The sequence below is a fragment of the Rhinichthys klamathensis genome, unplaced genomic scaffold (genome assembly GCF_029890125.1).
Source record: "Rhinichthys klamathensis goyatoka isolate OS25496 unplaced genomic scaffold, OSU_Roscu_1.1 h1tg000733l_1, whole genome shotgun sequence".
Taxonomy (NCBI): domain Eukaryota; kingdom Metazoa; phylum Chordata; class Actinopteri; order Cypriniformes; family Leuciscidae; genus Rhinichthys; species Rhinichthys klamathensis.
In genome coordinates, this window is record NW_026607146.1 from 218,566 (window position 1) to 238,885 (window position 20,320).

The 20,320-nt window shown below is 37.9% G+C and overlaps 1 protein-coding gene across 1 annotated transcript; it reads right to left on the reverse strand.

Moving 5' to 3' along the window:
- Positions 1-1,285: 1,285 nt before the first annotated feature.
- rac2 (Rac family small GTPase 2) lies at positions 1,286-20,264 on the reverse strand. Its single transcript, XM_056242622.1, has 7 exons — positions 20,094-20,264; positions 10,418-10,489; positions 10,189-10,306; positions 9,606-9,668; positions 3,464-3,623; positions 2,000-2,139; positions 1,286-1,728 (listed from the first exon to the last, which is right to left on the reverse strand). The coding sequence occupies exons 1-6, from the start codon at positions 20,126-20,128 to the stop codon at positions 2,009-2,011; spliced, it is 579 nt and encodes a 192-aa protein (XP_056098597.1). The 5' UTR covers positions 20,129-20,264; the 3' UTR covers positions 1,286-1,728; positions 2,000-2,008.
- Between the last annotated feature and the right edge of the window lie 56 nt (positions 20,265-20,320).

The following is a 20,320-nucleotide window of genomic DNA, read 5'->3' on the forward strand; positions in this document are numbered from 1 at the left end:
CAAATCAGAATCAGAAAAAAAATCTGAAAAAAAGTGCTCAACAATGAAGGGGTGACACTCTAAAACATCAAAAGTGCAAAACAGACACAACACACAAACACATAAAACACACTTTTATACACATACACACCAATGAATTGTGATTAAAAAAAAAACTGTTTTGAATTTTTAAAAATCACAGCTTCATCTGAATGTTACGAAACTTGGTGACTTTTATGGCATTAGGTGAACACACGAAAAAAATTAAGGCATGATTCGAACAGGCTAAGTGGTTGTAGAAAAATTTGTCACACTTTTGCTCTTCAGTCAAAAATGACCGACCATAAGAAATGAATGGGAAATTGACAAAAACACTAAAATTCTCTACAAATCGGCCACAATGCAGAAAAAAAAGTGCTCAGCAATGAAGGGGTGATGGTTACACGGCGGCAATCATATGAGCTTTCATGCTTAACACAGAGATTCTGGAGCATGTTGCTGCTGCTATACCTTCAGATAGAAAAAAAGACCCAAAATAAAGACGAATGTGCAAATGATTTGGTGAAATTACAATTAAATATTTTTTTTATAAAAAAAATACACACATCTTAAAAGTAAGTAAAGAAGTAATTTGGTCCAAAAACAACTAGAGAATTCACAAGCCTCTCCATAGAGAGCTATACAGGCATCTAAACCCCTGAAATAACATGTTTTATTTAATTTTCTATCAACAGATGGCGCTAATCTGACCGGGAAGATTACAAAAGGTGCACCCAAATGAAGAGCACCTGAGGGCATGCTGCACGTGGCAAAAATAGGCTCAACATCAAAACCTGTTTTACATACTTTTACTGCTAAAGCTACGAGATGAAGAATGTACCACATCTAGACTTGCTGTAAATGGCAACACTTTGATGTGAGCTCACGACAGTCGCATTGAAGTCAATGTTGGCGTGTTGTCATGTCACAAAGTCCACATGGCTAATAGAAGAGGAAGGGCTGATAAGGTGAGAGAGTGCCATCATATCAACAGATACTGCAAGTTCACATTTCTGCTGTTACAATTTCAGCAATGAAAGAAGCAATGAGAAGCTATGCAAACTCAAGTTCTGCTCTCAATGGGGAAATCATGCTGATCTGTATCACATTCTCAGCATTAGGCACTATAATTGGCACTTTAGAGCACCTGAATCAAAGGGCTTTGTCAAAGAATTCCAAATACATTCACGGAAAACGATGTGTACTCAATATACCCGTTATGAGTGAACTCTTTAGACAAGAGGTAGAATGGAGAAAAAGACAGCTGTCTGGAAACAGAGTTGTACAGTTTATTTTTGCCATTGGAAACAGAGTTGTACAGTTTATTTTTGCCAAAATAACAAAAGTATTATGCGTAAGTGATTCATATGTCTAAAAAATCCCTCTGAGTTCAGCTTTGTGTAACAAGTACTTGTGCTTTTTTTGGTAAAGAAATGAAGATCACCTGTTTTATATTTGTCTTGAGAAAACAATACACAACCGTGTACCCAACAAAAACGCTTCATACACAATATAACACAATACATCAGTTAAAATATGATTAAATATTTTGTCAACAGCAATATTATTTCATTGGCATCAATGTGGTATATTCAGGAGTTATATTCAGCTAAAAAGAGAAGAAAGGCTTTCGTAATGCAATTGCATCCCTTGTTGGTTTGTGGGTGAAAACCAGTGGATTTCTCTGGTACCTGTTTTACAGTGACGAATCTGGAGGCAGAAAGAAGAAAAGGTCAGTGGATGTTCTACTTTTTGCATCTTCTCACATCCTCATTTTTAAAGAATAGCCTTTGACATGAAGCAGAATTACTGTCTTTAACTTACACCAGGAAGTGCGTTTGTAAGTCGGGACAACTGTAAACCAGTAATAGAACAAAAGCTGCTCGCTATAATTGAGGTCACATCTGAAATTGTATGCATGCCCTTCTCCCTCTCTGACTTCTTCTGTCTCAACAGAACAATAACACACATGAAAACATACCGTGCATCCTTAGAGTAGCACACAGCCCTTCTTCTTGACCTTGGTGGGCTGTGGGCAGAGCACAGCACGGATGGCCTCATCAAACACCGTTTTTAGACCTCTCTGAGTGAGAGCAGAACACTCCAGGTATTTTACTGCATCTGTTCGCACATAAACACATGCACACATATCAGGTTTGTTACTAGCACCTTTCTCTCTATATATATTTTAAGCATAGTACTGAATCATCATCATCTCTGATTCGTTTTGAGTGGGATACTTAGCACCAGATGTCTGGGTGTATTAGGTGCGCACAAATCTGTCATATCTTGAACGTGTAGGAGGACTAGCCCATGTGTTCTCCCAAATGCTAGCTTAAATCACACTGAGAACAAATTGCATTTAGCTTCTAAATCTGTAGCCTTATATGTAGTGCTTTGTAATTTTTTTTGCATTTAGAGACTGTGGTGATTATATGTTACAAAGAAACCAGACAATAAACAGTGTTTGCATTTGTCTTGTATCTTAAGCCTTATTTTTTTTTCTCTTTTTTTCCCTACGAATAGATTTCCAGTACAATTGTTGCAACTATAAACTGTTTAAGTCTGGAGCTCAAATATTGGAGGGAAAAAAAGGTTGTGTATGCCTTATTGTCAGAAGTATATACCTCAAATAATCTCCCGTTAAAAAGTTTGGGCTCAGAAAGATTTTTTGGTGACACTTTTATTTTACAGTGTCGTTGTTACATATGTTGCATGTGCCTACTGTTTTAATAACTGTAAATGATGTATAATTACATGCAACTAACCCTTAACCAAACCCCATTCCTAATCCTGACCCTATAGAAAGTACATGTTGTTACCTGAAATTACTCAGTACTTAAATGTATATTTACCCTGTAAGTTAACTGTACATGTAACCAATTTCTTAATGTTTTTGGGAAAAAAAAGCCTCTTCTGCTCACCAAGGCTGCATTTATTTAATCAAAACTACAGTGGAAGCAGTAATATTGTGAAGTATTATTACATTTTAAAATAAATGTTTTCTATTTGAATATATTTTAAAATGCAATTTATTCCTGTGATGTCAAAGCTGAATTTTCAGCATCATTATTCCAGTATTCAGTGTCATGTGATCCTTCAGAAATAATTCAAATATGCTGATTTGCTCCTCAATCTAATATGCTGATTTCTTATTATCTTATTAGTGTTGAAAACAGTTGTGTTGCTTAATATTTTTGTGGAAACTGTGATAGATTTTTTTTTTCAGGATTCTTTGATGAACAGGAAGAAAAAAAAACAGCTTTTACTTTAAATAGAATTTTTTGTAACATTATAAATGTATTTCTGTCACTTTAATGCGTCCTTGCTGAACAAAAGTATAAATTTCTTTTTATCTTTTTTTATCTTACTGACCCCAACTTTTGAACAGTGGTGTACTGTCACCCAGTGATGTAAAAGCACAAATCCGACTGTGCCGCCTCACCTATTTCTTTGGCCAATGCAAGACCCTGTGGGTAAGTGATTGGTGCAAGTTTTTTCTCTTTCAGCTTCTCGATGGTCTCCTTCTCGTCTCTCAAATCGAGCTTGGTGCCAACCAGAATAATTGGAGTGGAAGGGCAGTGGTGCCTCACCTCTGGATACCACTAGAGGGAGCAGATCAGAACAATTAATTCACTCCTGATAATCAGTCCATCTCTATGGCTCTATGGTATTTCTCTTTGCCTGTCTTAGTTGAGATTTTTCTACTTTTTGATGCTTCCACTGATTGCTCCTATCTGCTACCAAAGCCACAATCCCTGTGCAAGTCGTTCAGTTCCAATTCAGCATGAAGTGAAAATACAGGCTAATAGACACGCACAGCTTGTTCCACATGATGTCTGTCAAGTTGAGATGTACCAAGGCCTTTTCACTGAAAAGATTTTCCTCAGAAAAGCACCAACTGAATACTTTGTTAAAGCTCAGCACATAAACAATGTCAGTAGTATCTCAGAAAGTGTGCAGAGTATTTGAAAAATGCAGCAAAAATTGTTTCTAAATTGGTCACTGCAGAGCAGAGGAAAAAGATTTTTGAAAACCTATAGCACACAAGGACTGCTGCACTTTTCAAGGCCTGGCCTCTGAATGTTGTCTTTAATCTGACACTCACAAACACCATTGTTTCCATACACAAAGCAACCCATGCAGTCACGTTGAGCAGACCTTGAACAGTCAATGGGCACAAGAGCATTGCTACAGTCAGCCCACGGTGTCCTTGCCATCCCAGACTCAAGTGTTATATGGCAAAACACCGTTTACAATGGCAAAGCAGTCATCCATTTATAAGCTAATACTGTAGATGATGTTACTGCTGTTTTGAACTCAGAAGTTAAAAAATCGGGAGCAATTTCGTACTTTTACAAATGCAGACCAGACACTGTACTGCAAACTAAAGCAAAGACTTTATATATAGAAAGATGGTGCACTCATATTACTATGAATAGGAAGGCGGAATTAGTCCTGCCTTCTAAATAAAAGAGTCGATCGCTGATTGGTTGGAAGACACCACGTCACTGCAGAAGCTCCGGATGCTTTAGAAACAGCTTATGTTCTGACATGCACGCTTATGGCTGCACATGCGGCGCATTGGCTGGTCCAGCGTGAAAATACGCTTTTTAAACAATATTTTAACATAAGAAACCACATTTATGAGACAGTTGTTGTTAGATTTCATTGGTCTTGTAATCGTAAGCTTGGTGAACAGCTATGGATAATTTCATGTTTCACCATTCAAAGAGATAGGAGCTGCACTTGCATACCCGAGAAGCATTTCAAAGATGGTCGCCGAGTGAAATGACTTTGAACTAAAGTGCATATAAAGATTACTTTAAAAACAAAGTCATCTTTATATCTTTATAAAGACTTTAAACAAACCTCTCCTTGATGCTTTCATGACTAGTTGTTCATCTGTTCCCTTTCAGTCCTACATTTGATCTAGAGAAGCTCAACACTTAGAGCTTTTGTATGCATGCAACTAAAGGTTTATTTGTTTCCTCTCTTCAAACATATTAATAAAAGACTTCAAAAGGGTTTAGAGAATCAAAATGGTGGGCTTAGTTAGGGATCAGCATGTCTGCCGTGGCATTTGTGAGCATATGATTGCTCTCTGAGCATCGCTTTCTGATCCAGTCAAAGCAAATTAACCCTTATTGCAGCGCCACGTTTTCACATACTATCAGCCCGCGTCAGTAATGAGAAACGATCTCTTCGCACTTAACTTGTCCATGATTGCTGCCGAATGGGTGCGTAAGCACAGGTCACGTTTTGTCTTGCAATGTGTATCTATGTGCTTTCCTCCTCCCTTTAAATAGACTTTAATTTGTCTCCTCAACCTTGCACAATCTATCAAGACTACATTTGCATATGGTTAGTGTTACCATGGTTACTACTCAGGAATATACTGTTGAAATAAAAAAGGGAAAGACTGGGAGGGTAGAAAAAGCAAAGAGTGAAAGACGCTTCTGAAGGCATTTGATTGGGAGTGAAAGCATAAAGCATTAAGGAACCGGCGAGATGAGATTGCCATTGTTTGAACTTAATAACAATTCAAAGGACTGTTTGCGGACTTGTTTATGCAAGCGCTGATTTTAAGCAATGTAAATTGGACCGGATTAAGCCTCTAGTGGTTCTGGAATTATTGATATCACAAACAATTTGCTTTCCGTTCCATCTCAGGCACCTTAAATGTGCTGTGGGGGTTGTGATAAGGTCTGGCATAATCACAACAGCAACTCAGCAGAAAAGGAACTTGCTTCCTCTTTGCTTTCTCATTTTTGTATTTATTATTGAAAGAAATCTAGGATGGTAGAATATTATAAAGCTATCTTTCTGTTTGAGTTTTATTATCACGATTCCTTTTGTCAATATTAATCTTTTTTTTTTTTTTTTTCAATTCTCTTTGTATGTCTGCACCATCAGTTACTGTCTCACAAATGCAACTTTATATTACCATGCTCATTTCAGCAAATATTTGCAATACAAAGTTTTGCTATCATAGTCACAGTTAATCTGATAGCTGATGGCAAACTAACATAACAATAAAGATAATTTGGTCGCCAATTTGGCACTGCATAGGTAACACTTTACAATAGGGCTGTTAAAATTAGTTGATGAAATAGCAACAATGCCAATTAACTTTTACAGCATTTAAAAGTATGTGACATATGTGACGAGGCTTTCCAATTGGATGCAGGAAAGTGTCCAAAGATTTCAGCATTTTGCTGTGCGACAGAGGAGTTGTGCGTGTCTGGACACACAAATATTATTTGATCACTTGCAATTAATAGTGCAGACAGTCTGCCTGAAAACATCTGATTTGAGAAAAATTCTAATTTGCCTGCAGTCTGAACATAGACATAATCTATTGTTTGTTATAAAGAAACATGATTTAAATTGAACATGAATCAAACTTTAAAAATGCAGTAAAACGGTTAGTTAGTTCATGATAATGCAATAACAAATGTTAAAGGGTTAGTTCACCCAAAAATGAAATTTCTGTCATTTATTACTCACCCTCATGTCGTTCCAAACCTGTAAGACCTTCGTTCATCTTCGGAACACAAAATTCAGGTCTTTTCGATGAAATCTGAGAGCTCTCTGACCTCTCCATAGACTGCAATGTTATTGCCACTTTCAAGGCCAAGAAAGGTAGTAAAGACATCGTTAAAATAGTCCGCACAAAAAGTATTCTCATCGCTTCATAACATTAAAGTTGAACCACTGTAGTCACATGGACTATTTTAACAATGTCTTTACTACTTTTCTGGCCCTTGAAAGTGGTCGTTGCGTTGGAGTCTATTGGGCGGTCAGAAAGCTCTCAGATTTCATCAAAAATATCTTAATTTGTGTTCTGAAGATGAACAAAGGTCTTATAATATGGAACGACATGAGGGTGAGTAATTACATAAATCTAATTTTTGGGTATTTTGAAGAACACTTGGTTCTAAACAACATTCTAAACAAAACTTCATTGATTTGTATTATATAGACAAAAACAAGGGTGAGTAAATCATGACAGAATTTAAATTTGTGGGTGAACTATCCCTTTAAAGCTAGTCTGGATGCCAGCCGAACCACAACATTTGAGGTCGGGAAGTTCGGTCTGGACTTGATCCGTTGTGGAGCAACTATGCTTGGACCAGAGCTGTTCAGACCAATCAAATTGTCAGGACGGGCTTTATACGATGATGGACAGATGATCAACAGTAACGTAATCATCCATGTCACCAAAGAGCGCTTGGGTTGAATTCGTTTACAACAAAGGTGGCTGCCGCTGGAGAATTGAGATGCGTAGATTTCGCCATCGCGTCTGTTATAGAAGATATCGACAGCGCGTTCATTTTAAAAGATGAACAGAGAACTGCGATCAAGGCATTTGCCGATTGGAAATATCTTTTGCCGTCCTTCCTACGGGATTCAACATACGTCACTTACTCCGTTGCTCTGATTAGTTGTAGGTCTATCCAATTGAGTGCAGAGGCATTTTCTTTCCTGGTTCGGTTGAAACGCCCCATAATCATAGCCCACTGGAGCAGTATCAGACTCATATTCTGACTAGAATCTGAGTATGACGACGTCAGGCTACTTTAAAGCATCAGATTTTCTACAATCCAACTGCACTTTGATGTAAACACGGATCCTGCAATCAATAATCTTTTCAAACAATGATCTATTGATTTGAGCGGAGAGAACATGATGTAAAAAACATCAAACTTAGTTTTCCAAACAGAACATATCCCTGACAAAATAAAACAAGTATATTCTGTTTATGCTTAAAGGGGTCATATAATGCTATTTTTAAGTTAATTTGATTCTTTAGGGTCTAAATGAAAAGTTTGTAATATACTTTAATTGCAAATTCTCATTAGTATTGCAAGAAAACACTCATTTTACCTGGTCAAAAAGAACTCTGTTTTCAACACGCCGTTTAAGTGCATTTGTCTTTAAATGATAATGAGCCTCGCTCACTCCACCTCTCTGTTCTGTGGGGCGTTTTGACACAACACACGTGTAGTGTTGCCTTGACAACAGTTAAAGGTATATTTTGGAGAGAGATTGGCAGCGGGAGTCTCTGAGGACACATCTGTGCAACCGTATCAGTTTGAACCGGAGTCGGACCCGGAACAAGATGACGGCCGCGAAGAAGTTCGACAATTAAGGCTCGAACAGGACGTTTCTGAATGGTTGGTTAACGTAATGTCACTTTGATCTATCTTTGTATGTACTGGCAGGGTAGATTAGTGAGATACTAACACTGTGTTTACTGATGTAAACGTTAGTTCATTGACAGATTGATGTTACAGTTAATGGTCATGAAAAACTTTTTTTTGGCGATTTGCAAAGATTAATATAAAGGTTAATAAACTTACACTCACGTGCAGCAGGGAAACGAAAAGTTGGTACCGGTTTTTTTTTCAGGAGCAGCTTCTTAGCAAAATCAGCTTTATATTGACCCTCATTTTTAAAGCAGTCTGGTGAAAAATGATTAGCGCAAACATGAACGCATTGAGGTTGCTCGTGGGGAATATTCCCTTCGAAAACAAAACTCAGCCACAGTGTCTTCAGCGGTTCGGATTTAGGAACATCAAAATAACTGTGTTCGTTATTACACCCAAGAACAGAACACCACAATCGCTTAGACGCCATTCTGCTCCAGCGTATCAACAATGACGGACTATGATGACAGCTCGATCAGGGCGGGGCCGGGGACTATACGTTCTTTGTCAGGGATGTGTTGAAACGCTGCTGTCAATCAACAATCGTGGGAGGGGCGTCCGACCGTGTGGCGTCACACGGTCAGACGGCTCGATTTGAGGCAGGGGAAAACATATAAGGAGATAAAAAAAAACACTGGATGGATTTTTATCATTATAGGATGGTTATGTACAGGCACTGTCAACACACATTTCAGTACAATCAACTTGAAAAAGTGCATGTACCATTATATGACCCCTTTAAGTATATGCAGGTTGCCCATTGTTGACCAGGTAAGATCTGTGTAGAATCACAAACCAGTCAAAGGTAACCTATCAAGCCTACCTGAACCGTTCTTCATCGCCTGAACGCTAGCAGGCAGTAGCCTACGACACCATCTCTTTTTGCCCCTGGGACTTAGATTATTTTATGATTGCACTACACACTCAGCAGAGAACCGTCATTTTGACTTATAAAACAGCATTCTCTTTTGGGATCACTCTGTCAGGGTGAAATAGAAGCAATTTAAACACGGTACCTGTAGCAGGAGACTAAGTGGTGTGTATCTGTCAGGCATCTACAGGTGCATTAAGGGAGAACATGTCAAGGTCAGCTGCGCTGCCTGTTTTTATACTCCCTTAGTTGTGAGTGTGAGGTAGATAAATAAGTTAATAACTTATTAAATACATCTTGGATTAATGCACAGTGGCATCTAGTGTCCAGTGCAGTATCGAGCAAGTGTAAAAGGGCATGCATGAGGATACAGTATGTGTATGTGGGAATGTGGCAAGAATGCACAGAATGGCAGCGGGTTGTTGTGGGTTACAGCGGGATTGTTTCTATAGGCTCATGCTGGTGTGACTAATATCCAGACTAAACCACCCGTAAGGACTTACCTTGGCTCTGACGTTTTCAAACGATGCTGGGCTCACCAGAGAGAAACAGATGAGAAACACATCCTGCAAAAATATCATCAGAGGACATTTTTGATGAATAAACTGAACAAATGCTACCGGTCACAAGTTTGGGGTCAGTTGGATTGTTTTGTCTTTTGTTGTTGTTGTTGTTGTTTTTAATTAGAAAGTGATACTTTAATTCAGCAAGGACACATTCAATTGATTAATTGATAAGATTTCTATTTCTTTTCTACTCAATATTATATTATAATGGTATAATGTTTTTCTTTTCAATTCTTTTCATCAAAGAATCCTGAAAAAAAAAAAACTAAACAAAAAAAAAAACGAAAATATTAAGCAAAAACTATTAAGTGTTTTCAACAATGATAATAATAATAAGAAGAAATATTCCTTGATCAGCAAATAATTATATTATAATGAGCAGAAGAGATTTAAAAAATATATATTTTTTAAAAATTACCGACCCCATGGTTTAAAATCTTTCACGAAAAAAACATTGATTGATCACAATTATGGGTATTCAAGGGGATGTGTCCCACTAAATGTTTATGGTGGTGTGTACCGTCTGAGGGTAGGACAGTGGCCGCAGTCGGTCGTAGTCTTCCTGTCCGGCTGTATCCCAGAGGCCCAGGTTGACTGGTTTGCTATCCACCATTACATTTGCTGAGTAGTTATCAAACCTGAGTGAAAATGGCCAACCCACAGAATCTCTCAATATTTCACCATGAGTGTCAAGTTCAACATAAAAATATAAACAATTCAATCCTCCACTATTGTGTTGTGGTACTCACACTGTGGGAATGTACTCCCCAGGGAAAGCATTGGTAGTGTAGCTGATGAGAAGACAGGTCTTTCCCACAGCTCTGAAGAATACAAACAACAACGCAAAAAGAAATCTGTAAGATTGCTGGAAAACAAACAATATAAGGTACTTTTAGTACTTTCAGTAAAACACATGCTGCTAAAATGTACTTCCATAGTGAATTCACACATTTGTTTTCATAATACAAAGAACATTGCATGCATTCCTTTTTCAAGAACTAGGCATTGAATAAATCCGAACCGCATACAGCAATGCCATACATGAAAGGAGAGATTCTGTATGCACTTTGTCTGTACTATTGCTTTTCATTGCTCAAAGCTAAACTCTCTCATGACTGGTTCACACAGAACAAGTTTTTTTTGCATGCACTGCTTTTTAATTGTTTTTCTATGTAAATACGTGCAGACGTCTTTTACCACTATGCAGTGGCCGCTTGTTCAGCATCTCCCTCATGAAGCAATTGTTGTTAAATAACTTCAACTTTTAAAGTCAAAGTTGACAAATCTTGTTTTTTTTATGGAATATTGCAGTATTATTATAAATAGGGATGGGGCCGATCCGATCCAGTATCGGTATCGGGACCGATACCAGCGTAATTCACGTATCGGATTTTCCCGATCCAACCTGCGGAGATATCCGATATCCATGAGCCATGTCTGCGCTTTAACGTAGTCTGCTGAAACGACTCCAAAAGTGATTCCCGCGGCCCGCCGGCTAGTCTGCTAGCTGGCTGCAAACTGTGGAATGGATATCCTGAACGGAGGTGCGGCTCAATGGAGTAGCCCCAGAGTGCAGTCTGGACGATGGGGCGGGGCGACACTTTTAGGTGGGGCGACACGTGTCGCTCCGCCCACACCCGATTTTATTGGTTTATAATACAGCAATCTTATTGGCATAGACGCTTGAGGCACGAGCATGCACATTCTTTTATGTACGAGTTTATGAATTATCTATGACGCTGTTTGGCCGTAGTACTATATTAAGTGATTAACCATTGCGACTTCAGTAACGATCAATTGGATGTTTTGATGAACTTACGAATCAAGTTAGATGAAGTGACTGTCAAAATGTATTCACAATTCACATCGTTTCAAAGCAGCTTTACAAAAAGTCATATTGTAAGCTTTAATATTGAGCAGTTTTATGGCTTGGCGTTATCACAAAATATGTTGCTGATAAATAATACACTGTTTGAGATTTAGCCTAGCTATACTATATTAATTTGCCCTACAGATAAGTCAGTGCCACTTTTGGTGGGCAATGAGAATGACTGCATGAAATTACTGGCAGATAAAAGGAGAGATCATTTCTATGTGGGCTCATTGAGACAATATTTTTCCGCATGTCATGCAGAGCTCCTTAATTTTACATCATTCGTGCTTCTTCGTTTTTCCATTAGGATCAGTGAATAAACACAAACTCGGGATTTTGCACAAATTATGATAATTCCCTGTATTTCAGTAAAACAAAGGATAAATCCGAAAGTGTGTTTTATTTTATTTTTATATTTATTTTATTACAGCCTATTATAATTGCACAGATTTATAGCAGCGTGTTTTTTTTATGGTTATGCAGAGCCTATATGTGAGTGTTAATATTTGTAACCATTTTTATCCAGTAGCCTACATGAACATGAACACGCAATGCGATGGTGGATGAATAAACAATTGGATTTTTAATATAGCCTACTGATGTCACAGTCACAGATAGACAGTCGTACATAACCGGTTGACACTTATTAGAAAACATGAATCTTTAAAAAATATAACATAAGGCTTTAGAACCAATAGGCCCTCATTTTGTATGAACAGGTAATCAACCAGGAAACGTGTTTGCCATTAAACATTTTATTTGCACTTTGTACCAAATAATGTAAGCATTGGACAATCTCGTTAAAAAAAATGACAACAAAAAACGGTCATGCTTTAGAATTTAAAATCAGCTGCTTACATTCTTACAGTCAATTATCATCATTTGCGTAAAATCCCGAGTTTGTGCTGATCCATCGATCCTGATAGAAATATGAAGAAGCCACGTGAATGACGCACTAATCTAATGTAAAACATCTCCCTGAAGTACATTAACGTCACCAAGCGTTCGTTTTTAAACAATAACTTAATCTATACTGTGTCTTAAGTATAATAAAGTATTAGCCAATAGATATTAACAAAAATTACCATGGTAAACTGATAATAAGATACGATTAAAGTTAGCATTTAATTTTTCTTTGATACGGCCAAATCATTCACAAAATCGTACATTAAGAAAATTATGCTCAGACCTGAATCGTTTACACCAATAAGATTGCGGTATTATAAACCAATTAAATTGGGGGTGGGCGGAGCGACACGTGTCGCCCCGCCTAAAAGTGTCGCCCCGCCCCATCGTCCAGACTGCACTCTGGGGTACTACGCTCAATGAGACACAGAGACCCCCCCTCAGGAAATCCATTCCGCAGTTTGCAGCCAGCTAGCAGGATAGCATTGAGCTGCCAACATGTTCGCTGTGTGGAAATCCTATGGTGGAAATACTTCACACTGGAAACACCACAGCAGAGCAAGACAGCAAAATGCAATGTTTGCAAAGCCGTATTAATTAAACCATTTGTCTGTGATGCATGTTTGCTATTCGCAGTCCAGAAGAGAAAGAGAGAGATCTCTCACGCGGTGCCACAGCGCGCACAACACGACAGCCCATCAGCATGATCGGTGATTGTTGTAAAATGCAGTCTCTACTGTTGCTAAATTGCGGGACGCTTTTAATAATAAAAAAAAGCTATTAAAAGCACAAAAATCTGCGCAAGAGAAGCTGTTCCCGCGTCGCGCGCTCCGAAACAGACCGCAACGAGACAAGCACATTATACTTTGGGCTTCATATGCACGTCTAAACGATCAAATGTAGCCTACACAAAAATGTCAAAATGACCAGCTTGGAGATTCACTTAAACAGTTTGTCTAAAATGGACGTAGTTATGGAAATAGTTGGGAGAAAATATGGTGCACTCGTTCTTAAAGGGGAAGCAGTCTTAATAAACATGCTGACGATTGCTCCATTACTGAGAATCAAACAACAAAAGGCAAAGAGAAAATCACTCACAGCTCTTGAATGAATAACTTTAGCTTTAATAAGCATAAATCTATCTATGATAAACTTTGCAGTGCTATTTTACTTTTGATTACTTTATTATAATTATTTTTAGACCATACCTGAATAATGTTAGTAGACCTTCCTGAAATTAAAGCACTGTGTAGGCCTGTATAATGTGTATCTTTGTTTAATTGTCTATCTTTTGTTTATCTATTGTTTAATATATATATATATATATATATATATATATTGACATACATGCATACATACGTACATATCATACTTGCCTGTAGAGAGGAGTTTATTTCAGCATCATATAAAATCAACAATAATGATAATAATAATATTAAAGCAAACACAGCTCTGGTATCGGAAAAGTATCGGTATCGGCCGATATCCAAATTCAGGTATCGGGATCGGATCGGAAGTGAAAAAATGTGGATCGGTGGATCCCTAATTATAAATAATTTATCCGTGCACAAAATTCATGTGCCCTTGATCTTTTAATCAAAATAATGGTGAACGTGATTTAACCAAGTAGGCTACAACATGTTCCTGGATCGAAATGTTTGACCTGTAACAACATTCGATTCAACCAATCAGATTTGAGGGACAAGTTTACAATTTATGTAAAGTTTAGCAGTGTATAATTTATCAGCAACATTATTGAAGCCTCTTATGCCGCCCACACTATATGGGATTTTAGCACTGATTTTCTGCTGACTGACAGTATGGAGATCGCCGATAAAAGCTCAAAATCAGAGGCAAATCGGTGCTCGTTCACGAGTGACGATTGCTATGTTTCAATTATCAAAGATCCGTTCTGAGAGAAGCGCTGATGCTGAAAGATATTTAATGGTATTTCACACTACTTGAACCGAAAACAGGTCTAGATACCTGCTAAATAACTCTGTCATCAGCGACACATCGGCGCTCACCTCATTGATAATTCAAACATGAGTGATAGTCACTGATGTGACGTAAATATCCAGACCTATCTGCAATCCAAGTCATGTAGTGTGAAATGTTTTGACTGGAACTGACATCGGCAACAACAGACAGTTGTGTAGTGTGAAAAGAACTGCAATACGACGACTTTCAAAGTGGTGTCGTCTAGGCCTATATGGCATGCATTAGCTAGGCCTATTTAATAAAAGCCTGAGCGTTCTGTGCTACACTTTTTTTTTTACCTTTCCTCATTTTTTAAACAGCCCTTTACCGATGTATTTCACCCCTGTGAAGTGCAAAAAAGTAGTTTTTTTGTGTATGCGTTATTATAATACCAACAACAGAAGATTACCTTCAAAATAATTTGTATACTCAGAAATCCTTTCAAACACCTAGAAAAAAAACTCCTTTCACAGTCAGATCAGGGGATAGTTATGCCACATGCAGACCTGTGACAGCAGACTGTAGAGCAAATCAAAATACCTCCAAACAATTGTGCATGCTTACACAAAAAAATTAGAAGATGACATTCGGTATAAAACCAGGTCACCTGAAGCTGCTAAATACATACAGGGGCTGAAATAAGAGTGTACGAGACAAAGATTCCAGTGGAGCGCATGTCGCTGCATGCTGGCAGCGAAAGTGAGGAATGCTGGGATTCAGGAGCTTGTGGCTACATCTCCTTCGCATCAAGAATCACTGGAGCTACTCAAGGGCAAGGCCAAAATCACACGCCTCAGGCTAAACATGTTCAGTCACATCACAACTATTTGCTATCTTTATTACACACACTTCTGTGCTTGATTTCTCTCTCTTGCTCTCTCTAATAGAATATAGATATTTTAAAAAAGCACATGGAAAAACACATACGTACACACGGGGCAACAACCATACACCATTTGAGTTATCCAGACTTGTGTGCACTTGACTGAAGGGTTAGGCTCTGGTGTATTGTGTATGCACTGTAAGGCATGATTCAACATCATAAATGGAAAAAGTCATGACGAAATAAAGTAATATTAACAGAACTGAGTCTGTGAGTGCAGGCACTGGGGAAATCAAACATGCCTTACATCACTAAGCATACTTGAATAAATTTTAATCTACACAAATTCCAGTGAACACTGGAGACAGTGCGCTGAAAACATAATTAGAAAACAGTGGGAGATAACCGTTAAGAGGTGCTTTCTGAGGCTCTTTGAAGTTGTGATTCAGATATAGATAGATACAGAGAGAAAGAGAGCGAGAGAAAACTCAGTATGGGGCCTGGCATTGTCGTGACAGGATGACAGGAAGTTGGGCGGTGTCAACCAGGAAGAGAGACAGCGAGCCTCTTTTTGAAGTGTCTCTTCAAAAATGTGCCCTTGGTCGCTTTAACTTGTTCATTCTGTTTTAAACTCCTTGATTGTAAAACACAAGCATTTTCTGCATTTCCTACAACTGTACAACAACGTGATCACCATTAGTGTGTACATGTAGGCCTACTTGTGCTTGTGTGCTACAGATTTTGAGTGCAGGGCCTCGTGCTTTAGCAGAGCCGGTGTACTGACGAAACATGCTTCCTACAGTATCAGATTGTGCTACAATATATTTGCATTGTTTTAAGGGAAGGTGTAGGTATGGACGGGTAGGTTTAGGGTAACGGTAAGAATGGACGTTAAAAAAAGCCTCAAACCACATTAATATGATACTGGTAAAACAATCTGATATGTAGCATTTTTCTCTATCAATTTGTGCTACCTATCCGTTTTAATGGGAGGTAGCACAATCTGAGTGGGTAGCACAAATCATCAGAACACCGGCTTTTGCAGAGAGCAAGAGAGAGTCGATACAGCAAACCGATACGGTGTCAGAAAAGGTAGAAAATGTACACCCGGATGTCATGACAGTTCAAAGCATGGAGCAGACAGCATGTGATAGCAGAGTTAAAAACAAAACAAACAAAAAAAGGGAGGAAAAAATCTAAGTGCTACAGGATTTGCGTTCATACATGCACGATTTAAGCGAATCCACAATATGAACAACAAAAAATGGGGGTCACATTCTGTTTCATTTAAGTAGAAAATAAACTGTTGAATTATTTCCCTGACATAACGTGATTGGTCTCTGTTTATCTGAACTTTACTCAGTCAGTTATCTGAAATTAATTTTCAATTGTAAAGTTTGAGTCTTGTGAAGTTTTTTTTTACATAATCGGACTGATTCCACAGACTGCACTTTAAGCATGCAAAACTTTTATGGACACTTCAAATGCAGTAATAGAGCGCCACACTCTACTTTCTTAAAAACATACATTCCACATATACCAAATAATTGTAAATGCATGACAAATATATAAAATCTACTCACCATTACAAATTTGCAGCTTTAACGTTTGTTCTTTTAATTCAGCTAAGAGATCACAATGTGACATATCAATCTCCTATTGGTTACGTCTTATTATGATACGAATTTGCAGGCTAGAGTTCACCCAAATTTGGAATGCAGTGAAATTCGCATGAGCTTGCATTTCCATCTCTCGCATTCGAATCCCTTATTAAGTTTAAAGGGATAGTTCACCCCAAAATGAAAATTCTGTCAGTAATTACTCACCCTCATGTTGTTCCAACCCCGTAAGACTTTCGTTCATCTTCGGAACACAAATTAAGATATTTTTGATGAAATCTGAGAGCTGGATCCCTCCTCCATAGGCTTCTAAGGGATTGAAACTTGCCGGCCCAATAGTAATTAAAGACATCGTTAAAATAGTCCAAGTGACTACAGTGGCTCAATCTTAAGTTTATCAAGCAACAAGAATACTTTTTGTGCGCAAAAAACAAACAAAAATAACGACTGTATTCAACTATTCATTTCCTTCTGGGCCTCGAGATAGTTCACAGTGGAACTGTGCAACGCTTCTGTGTTGTACGTCACACGTAGGCTCACTATTGGCCGACACTAGTCATGTGTGTGATGCGTGTGACGTACAACCGAGAAGCGCAGTTACACTACGTGAAATCTCAAGGCCCACAGAGAAGGAAATGATTAGTTGAATAAAGTCGTTATTTTTGTTTGTTTTTTGCGCACAAAAAGTATTCTCGTTGCTTGATAAACTTATGGTTGAGCCACAGTAGTCACTTGGACTATTTTAACGATGTCTTTAATAACTTTTCTGGGCCGGCAAGTTTCAATCCATTAGAAGCCTATAGACGAGTGAGCCAGCTCTCAGATTTCATCAAAAATATCTTAATTTGTGTTCCGAAGATGAACGAAAGTCTTACGGGGTTGGAACAACATGACGGTGAGTAATTACTGACAGAATTTTCATTTTGGGGTGAACTAACCCTTTAAGTTCTAGAGGTCTTACAGTAGCTGAGGATGACTAGTAATGAAGTGGAACACACACCAAATAATTTAAGGAATCTTCACATAAATATGTTCCATTCAATGAGAGCTCACAGTGACCACAGGCTGTCCATTATATGCACTAGATTTCAAGTATAAAAAAACAGTCTTTCCCACCCACCCTACCCAAATGGACCCTGTGAAAAGAGAAATAAATAAATAAATCCTTTGATTGAAGTAATCTCTGATAATATTCACCTCTGCTGCAGCTCTAAAATCAAATATAACATTGTGTGTCATTGGTTCTGCAGTCTCATAACCAAATATAATGTGGGCAAATGTATCACAGTCCAAAGTGGGAAAAAAAGAAAAGAAAAAGCACATTACTTTGGACTTATCTGTGGTTTTAAAAGGTGCTTTTTTCGTCCTTGTTGCAGCTGAACAACCTGATAACATCAAACTGTCATTGTATGAAAAAGATCTACTGTATATGAAGATTCTTCAAATTTTTTATTAAGTAAAAAGTGACAGAATTCTCATTTTTAGACAATCCCCCCCCCCCATTACGAGGAACTTAAGCAGCTGGGTCACAGCATCAAATGCAAGAGGAAGTTAACAGCTTCAAAATGGAGAACCGTGCACAGAGTTTAAACAGGATATCCTCAAAGCGAAAGCACCTCTCCCCGCTGCAATTTGCCATGTTAGATGTTCCATTGAACGTGGCCAGAAAGCAATGCACTAACAGTTCATTTTGATACTGTCATTCATGAATTACAACATTTCAACACTTTAAACCTCCATCCTACATCCCTAATAACTGTTGCATCAGCAGCATTCTGCTCTGCTTTCAGATCTGTAGCCTATACATCAGCATTGATCTGTCTCACTGCATTATATACAGTAGATGAGATAAAGTGATGTGGCAAATCAAAACCTCATATATATATATATATATATATATATATATATATATATATATATATGTTCCTATGAAAATTTCCACTCCTCCTTTTGAAAACCAGCTTCAGTCTCACATGGTTCGAAATCAGAGCCATCTCATCCTCCATCTTGAATCATGACTGTCTGTAGGTCAGCTAGAAACACCTAACATGTTTGTCGGTGTTTAACAGAAAGTAAACAACAAGCTTGACATGTTTAGGTCTAAAGGAATAAAGGAGAATGTTCCTTTCTGTCATTCAGTCCAGATCTGTCATTCAGTCATCTTGAAAACAGACTAAAAGATGCCAGTTTGACTGCATTACTTTGTATGACCACACTCGTAGCATGAAAGAACTGATACTTGTGTTCCTTGCACAGTTATGATGCAAGCTTCATGGAAAACATGCTTGGTCCACTAGAAACAGCCCAAATATTTACAGTACAGCCTGATGAAGTGCCCAATTGTGTAAGCAAACATTTCCCAACGTTTTTTTGGCTTCTGTACCACAACAGGCCCATCATTAAAGGTTCAAATATGGCTTCAACAACATTAGACCAAGAAATTGGTTAATTTTAACTCCAATATTAATTATCATTATTTATTTTATTAATGCCCTCCCAAATTGATTTTAATCTATTAAACCAAAATCTAAATCTTACCCTGGACCCTTCTTAAGTATCTCTTAACTGGTTTAGACCATATGATTTCATAACATTCTTCTCATCATGATCTTGTCACTCACATAATAAAGTATAAAAACCTCCAGAGGAACGTGACTCAAGTGCAAATGCTGTTTTCCTTTTTTTTTTTTATCAGATATTATGTGTGACATAACTTCCTGCACCACATTCTATTAACTTGCCCGTGAATGTTCAAATATTTAAATATCTCTGCGACCCCCAATCTGACTGTCAGCCCAATATTGCTCATCTCAGTGCCTATCTTTTAGCCAACACAACTGTAGTAGCATACATAACCTGTGTAGGTAGGTTATTTTATATCCTTATTTGAGAATACATTTGAAAATTATGAATTGTGTATTCAAGCATAAACTATAGGTTCAGCAACTAACGAAGCCTGAGGCTATACTAAAATACAAAGTATCTCACGTGACAAATGAGGAAATTAAATCTAACCAACAGACGAAGCAGATGAAATAAGTGCTTTTAAGACATTAGCAGTGCCCTTGAAAACTATCATAAACGCTATCAAGCCAGTTTCATATTAATAAACATTAATAAACAAGAAATTATAAACCATTTTAATGTTTACAAACAACTTTTCAAGGCAAACGGTGAAAATCAGATTTGGCTAATAAATCCATGTAAGAGCTTTCTTCACTCACCCATCTCCGACTACCACACACTTTATTGCTTGCATTTTCCGATACTTTAGAGAAACTTTTGCCAGCTGCCGCTTTAAAACAACTGTTAAGGAACTAAGTTATAATACAGGAAACAGATTTGCTTCTTCAGTGTGTCAGCTCTCTCTCTCTCTCTCTCTCTCTCTCTCTCTCTCTCTCTCTCTCTCTCTCTCTCTCTCTCTCTCTCTCTCTCTAATCTGCACACTCGC

Coding starts and splice junctions, on each gene's coding strand:
- rac2 (XM_056242622.1), bottom strand. CDS start 20,128: ATGCAAGCAATAAAGTGTGTGGTAGTCGGAGATGG. Junction 10,490..20,093: donor TGTGTGGTAGTCGGAGATGG/GTGAGTGAAGAA, acceptor TGTATTCTTCAG/AGCTGTGGGAAAGACCTGTC. Junction 3,624..9,605: donor TTGAAAACGTCAGAGCCAAG/GTAAGTCCTTAC, acceptor TGCTCCCTCTAG/TGGTATCCAGAGGTGAGGCA.